The sequence below is a fragment of the Osmia lignaria genome, unplaced genomic scaffold (genome assembly GCF_051020975.1).
Source record: "Osmia lignaria lignaria isolate PbOS001 unplaced genomic scaffold, iyOsmLign1 scaffold0039, whole genome shotgun sequence".
Taxonomy (NCBI): domain Eukaryota; kingdom Metazoa; phylum Arthropoda; class Insecta; order Hymenoptera; family Megachilidae; genus Osmia; species Osmia lignaria.
Genome location: NW_027478180.1, coordinates 201,755 through 208,156, shown reverse-complemented (window position 1 = coordinate 208,156; position 6,402 = coordinate 201,755). Strand labels below are relative to the sequence as shown.

General features: G+C 44.1%; 1 protein-coding gene across 1 annotated transcript; it reads left to right on the top strand.

The window, feature by feature from the left end:
- Positions 1 to 2,286: 2,286 nt before the first annotated feature.
- Positions 2,287 to 6,402, top strand: LOC143306884 (uncharacterized). The gene is made up of 2 exons (XM_076693124.1): positions 2,287 to 3,321; positions 5,134 to 6,402. Exon 1 carries the CDS (start codon positions 2,287 to 2,289, stop codon positions 3,118 to 3,120), a length of 834 nt encoding a protein of 277 aa, XP_076549239.1. The 3' UTR covers positions 3,121 to 3,321; positions 5,134 to 6,402.

The window sequence follows — 6,402 nt, the reverse complement described above, 5'->3', positions numbered from 1 at the left end:
GGTAATATGTATCAGCGTTTCGTTCTGATGAATTTCTACTGACTTTCAGTGCGGACCACAGCAAAACGGAAGCAAATATGAAAAAACGAATTACACTACGTTAAACTGCAGTTTATTCTCTATCCATGTACGCAAATAGTTTTTCAATTTTCGAATTTACGAAAATCGACTTTTGATCGCCGAAAGCTGTTTTGTCCCATTGTGCGGCGTGGAGGGGTTAAAAATTTGTCCCACGTCCCACGATTCTGGTATCACTGCTGGCAACAAGCGAGTACCCTGAAGCCGTCTTGAAGGAAGCATTAAAGACCACGCGGAGCTTCGTTGAAGGATCATGTAGCTTGACCACCGCATGATGCGGCATATAGTAGGCGTCTGCTTCCATGTGCTGCAAGGTCTGGTACTCGGACAGGAATTGGGAATACTTGCTGCCCAGGGACTCGTTCGAGGTCAATCGACGCTCACAGCTGAGCAGCAGCTTGAGTGTTGAAGACTGGGAAGGCCTCAACGCGGCGACCGGATCCATCCTGAAAAGTAAGCGGACCCAATAGCGTCCTGTAGAGTCCCGGATGCTTGCGTCCTTGCAGTGTCGTTCACAAATCTCCTCCTTGGGTGACAAATGGGGCTGGCCTGACAGTTCCTCTAATTCCCAGAAGCGTTGGAACAGCTTGCGTTGGAGACTGGCGCGCTGGATACGGGGTCCATCGGTGCCCAGCCGTCCTGAAAAAGACTTCTGCAGACACCAACGCCTAAAATCAGGTCCACTCTGGCTGGTACCCCGTAGACGGGATCAGCGAGCCTGACGTACTCCAAGTGCGGCCAGTGCCCTTGATGCATTCGGTGCATCGACAGGAACAATCATTCAAATTGAATCATTCCAAAACAATTATGATGCTACAGAGTTTGTAGTACAGATTACACTGTCCAACAGTGAATTGGCGTTCCGATTTCCACTAGGTGATTCTTATAGTGTTTTATACGCTGATTACGAATCTGCAAACCGTTTGCTCCTACATGTACAGTTTTTGGGAAATTTGATTTTGAAAAAAAAACATATTTTGCAGATTTAAACAAATTTTCTGACGTAATTATAAAAGATATTGAAATTCTATTTACACTAAAAGATTTTGTAGACTTTTCTGAATACAACAATACCTATCTTTAATACATTGCAAATGTTTAAGTACGTTTAAACGATCATTGAACGCGGAGGGACCCCGATTTGGCACCAATTTTTAGGATATTTTTCAATTTATCTGAAAAAGTAGAGGTCCAGCGTAAAATCAAATGATACCATGCGATAGAGCAGATTTTTATCTTGAAAAACCACCCGAAGAAAGTTGCAACATCGGTTGTTTTATCAAGCCAGAAAGCGAAATAGCTTCGCGGGAGACGAAATATCGACACTAGTGCTTTGCGTCAGGACGGTTGCTCAGCGTAATTTTGCAAATGTTTCCAATAATGCATTATTGTATTTAGCGCCTCTTCCTCTAGATCATAGTTGTAGTAGTACCCCTCCCCTCGCCCAGTGTCGCCACAATTTTTCAAAGCTAGGAAAAAAAAATTGCTTGCTACGTCGGGGTGGCCATGGCCGTGCGTGCCCTCGCGGTGGCCATGCCCGTGCGTGCCCTCGCGTCCATCTTCATTCTTTCGCTTTGTGCCAGTATCGTCACATGGTTAATTATCTTTAAGCGAATAAAAAAGCAATTATGGATGGGAGAAGGAAAAGGAGATCGTCGTCGCAGGACGAAGACAAAGAGAATCGAAGGAGGAGACGGAAAATTCGACGTTTGGAGAGGAAATTGGAAAAAGAAAAAAGAAAACACCGTAAGTAAAGGATAACCTCATTGGTCGGCGTCGAATGGACGAGGACGCTTGGCGTCAAAAATTTTTCTTTTTGAAAAATTCCCGGAGGGAAAAACCAGTAGGTTTTCTGTGTGCATACAATTTTATTGTTTTGCACGGTGCGTCTGGCGCTTACCAGACGCACCCCTACGTTTTACGAAGGAATAGGAGATCAATGGGATTCACGATTGTGCAGGTAAGCGTTCACCGTCTTGGACATCGTCGGCGTCGCAGATTTCTTCGAGAAGGCCGTCGAGACACAGTTCGTCGAGACGCTTAAGATCTCATTGGTCGTCACGTTATTCATCGCCTTGCAGTTCATACGAACACACGCAGTCTTACTCTGCGTCGAGGTTACGAAGCACGTCAAAACGACCAATATCCCGAAATGATGCATCGAGGCGCTCGCGATCGAGAGGTACGCTCGTACCGCGTCGCTCGCCAATGCGAGAATTATCAAGACGTCCTCCGTCTTCGTCAAGCCACTCTTCGAGGAGAGGAGAGACGCCTGAACGTGTGGACCGAGATCGTCCGAATCAGAACGAAGAGACTGGAAATCAGTCAAAAGCTCAGACAAATATCGAAAATATCACAGCCGATAAGCCGACCGATAAACCGATCGAGGAGAATACTCCGTCGGGATCGTCGGAAGAGGTGCCAAAACAAGTGCCTGAACACGAAATTGAGCTCGAAGAAGAGATTATTAATGTGTTAGGCGTGCGGCTCGAGACAGATAAGAAGCCCGCAGCAGCGGTTCACAAGGACGTAGCGTTACGCTGGTCCGAAATTTTGCGAAAAGGGTTACCGACAGAAGAAGTTAAGAAATTAGTAGAAAAATATCCGGCGCCGGAGAATTGCTCGTTCATTGTCGTTCCGAAGCTAAAGGCGGAAGTCAACGCTGCAATCCAGGAGAATGCAATAAAAAGAGATAAAAGGATTGTCGAGAAACAGGAACGTATCGCGGCCTGTTTGGCAGCAGTCGGCAAAGCAATTGCGATAACCCTCAAAATAGACGATCCAAAAAAGGTGGAATTGTTTGAAAAGTTGAGCGATGGAGGTAGACTGCTAGCATCGATACACAGAGAGGAGTCTCTAGCGCGAAAAGGTCTTATATTGGCTAATTTAAATTCTTCGTTCAAGGCAACCTTATCCAACACGTCGATAGACGAGTGGCTTTTCGGCGTCGATCTCGACGAAAAATTGAAGACAGCCAAAAACTTAGAAAAGGCGTCAAAGGAATTGAAGCCTCTAACAAAACCAATACATACAACAAATTAATGCGCAGAAGAACCCAAAAAACACGAGGGGCCCGCCCCGACAGTCGACGTACGGGAATCGTATGCCGATGTCGGGCGGGCGTCGACCGACATCGTCGAACATCCCCGAGACGAAGAAGAAGCCGTACCGGGAGCTAGCTCACCGGTCGCGGGATCCACTTCGATATCAATACAGGAGGCGTCGATAAATACACCAGGAAACGTAGGTAAACCGGCGGGGCGCTTAAGATTTTTTGTAGAAGCGTGGTCGAAGGTAACGGATGACCCAATGATTAGACAGTGGGTGCAGGGTTATAAAATCCCCTTCGATTCATATCCGACCCAAGAACGCATCCCGGTCGAACCTACGTGGACGAGGAAAGAGGAGTTCTTAATCGATAATCAGATTAAGAAATTATTGGAGAAAGGCGCGATTAAAAAAGTTAAGTCTTCGAAAAAACAGTTCGTGTCAAATATTTTCTTAACCCCAAAACCGGATGGGTCACATCGATTGATACTAAACTTAAAAAAACTCAACGAGTTTAGTACGGCAGCACATTTTAAGATCGAAGACTGGAAAGTTGCTAAAAAATTAATTAATTCGCATGATTTTATGGCCACTCTCGATTTAAAGGACGCATATTATCTGGTGCCTATCGATCAGAGCAGTAGAAAATTTTTGCGATTTCGTTTCCGAGGCGAAACATTCGAGTTTACGTGCTTGCCCTTCGGTTTAAACGTTGCGCCGCTCGTGTTTACAAAAATTTTAAAGCCGGTAGCTGCTTATTTGAGAAAACGGGGTTTCGCGTCAGTTATTTATCTTGACGATATCCTTATCCTCGATAGATCAAGAGAGAGTTGTATTGAAAACATCTAGGTAACAGCTACGCTTTTACAAGAGCTTGGGTTTATAATTAACGCAGAGAAGAGTCTCACAATCCCCACGCAACGCTGTAAATACCTAGGGTTGATTTTCGATTCGACGAGAATGACGATAGAATTACCAGAAGATAAAATTCAAAAAACCATAGAACTGCTCGAAAGGTTTAGTAAAATCTTACGTTGTACGGTGAGGGAATTTGCGGCTCTTGTCGGCACTTTGGTTTCACGGTGTCCAGCATTAAAATACGGGTTGATTCATGTAAGAGCTTTCGAAAAGGAAATATCTCGCGCACTCGAGGACAGTGGAGATAATTTCGATGCCAAAATGAGTATTTCAAAAAATTGGAGTCAGGAGGTCGCGTGGTGGAAGTAGAACATTCGGTTAGCTAGTGCACCCATAAACGAGCCGATATTCGAACTCGAGATTTATTCAGACGCGTCGCGCACAGGTTGGGGATGTTACTGCGAGGGACGACGAAGTCATGGTCATTGGAATGCTATTGACTTAGAGTTACACATAAACGAGTTAGAATTACGAGCAGCGTTCTTCGGGTTAAAATGCTTTGCAAAAGATAAAAGACAGAGTAATATTTTGCTTCGCATTGATAATACGACGGCTATTGCATATATTAATCGAATGCGAGAGTAGTAAGTTTGAGGGCTTAAGTTGCTTAACCAAAATAATCTGGGATTGGTGTGAACACAGAAATATCTGGATATCGGCTGCATATATACGTTCTAGCGAGAATACGGAAGCGGATCACTAATCACGCCGATTACAACCGGAAACGGAATTCGAGCTCTCCGATAGCGCCTTTCGGAAAATAGTAAAAAATTTCGGGCAGCCGCAAGTGGATCTATTTGCATCCCGAGCGAACGCAAAATGTAGACGCTACATTTCATGGCAAAGAGATCCGGACTCGATTGCAATCGACGCGTTCACAGTGGAGTGGAACCGATGGTTCTTTTACGCTTTTCCCCCTTTTTCCGTTATTTTAAGAATGTTGAGAAAAATTGAGAACGAAGGTTCGAGCGGGATAGTCGTCGTTCCATATTGGGAGGCACAACCATGGTTTCCCTTGTTCTTATCGCTGCTGGACGGCGAACCGTTGATTTTTCGACCAAATATTAATCTAATTCATTCCTCCGACAGGGAAGCGCACCCTTTGTGGCGACGCCTTACTCTAATTGCCGGCAGGTTATGCGGGAAGCATTTATCCGAAGAGACGTCCCGTCGGAATCCGTAGATATTCTCATAGCCTCGTTATCAAAGTCATCAATCCGGCAATACGATTCGGGATTAAAAAAACGGTGGACATTCTGCGCGAACAAGGAGATTGATCCGTTTATAGAATCCCCGAATAACGTGTTGGCTTTTCTCACGCAAGAGTTCAGAAAAGAAGCATCGTACGGAACGCTAAATTGCTATAGATCAGCGATTTCGCTGATTACGGGATCCGATCTGGGTCAGAAGGAAAAAATACAGCGGTTCTTTAAAGGGGTAGCAAAGCTGAGACCGACGACGCCCCGTTACGATTCAACTTGGGATCCTAAAGTCGTTCTCAATTTCTTATCCAAGTGGTATCCGAATGAGGATATTAGTTTAGAAAACCTTTCGTTAAAATTAGTGACCCTAATGGCACTAGTTACGGGTCATAGGATGCAGACGTTGACGTTAATTGATTTGCGAAACATTTGTCGCGTTAACGACAACGCGCTGGAAATAAAAATTCCCGACATTATAAAGACATCTGGGATAAATAGGAAACAACCGGTGCTTCGATTACCGTTTTTTGAAAGCGACAAATCTATTTGCGCGGCTTCAGCGTTATTAGCGTACATTGAAAAAACAAAAGGGTTGCGCGAATCGGAAGTAAAGTTATTTATTTCCTTCAAAAAACCGCATAAAGCAGTAACGACTCAAACTCTTAGCAGATGGATTAAGTCGACCTTGAAGGAAAGTGGTGTTGACGTTAACGTATTCTCAGCATATAGCACCCGTCATGCAGCGACGTCGGCCGCTAAACGCAAGGGCGTTAATATTGATGTAATCAGAAAAACGGCGGGATGGTCGGAAAATTCTGAAACCTTTGCGCGTTTTTATGATAGAGAAATCCCTGCGGAGTACAGGCAATTTGCAGAAGCGATATTACAATAGATACTCTAAAAACAGTTCCTGTAAGTGTTAGAATGTATGTATCGGAAGAAAACAGTTCCTATTAAGGCTATATGAGTATTTTATTTAAAAGTTAAAAAAAGAAAAATATAATAATAAGAAATAAAATACGGCTGTCGTAATTCTCACTTTAAACAGCTACAACTATGATCTAGAGAAAGAGGTGCTAAATACAATTAATGATTAAACGAACTTACCTAAGTGAAGTTCAATCATGATTGTATGATGCGCCTCTTCCGAATAGAT

What these genes read in the sequence shown, in the direction of transcription:
- LOC143306884 (XM_076693124.1), top strand. Translation starts at nt 2,287, where the DNA reads ATGCGAGAATTATCAAGACGTCCTCCGTCTTCGTCAAGCCACTCTTCG.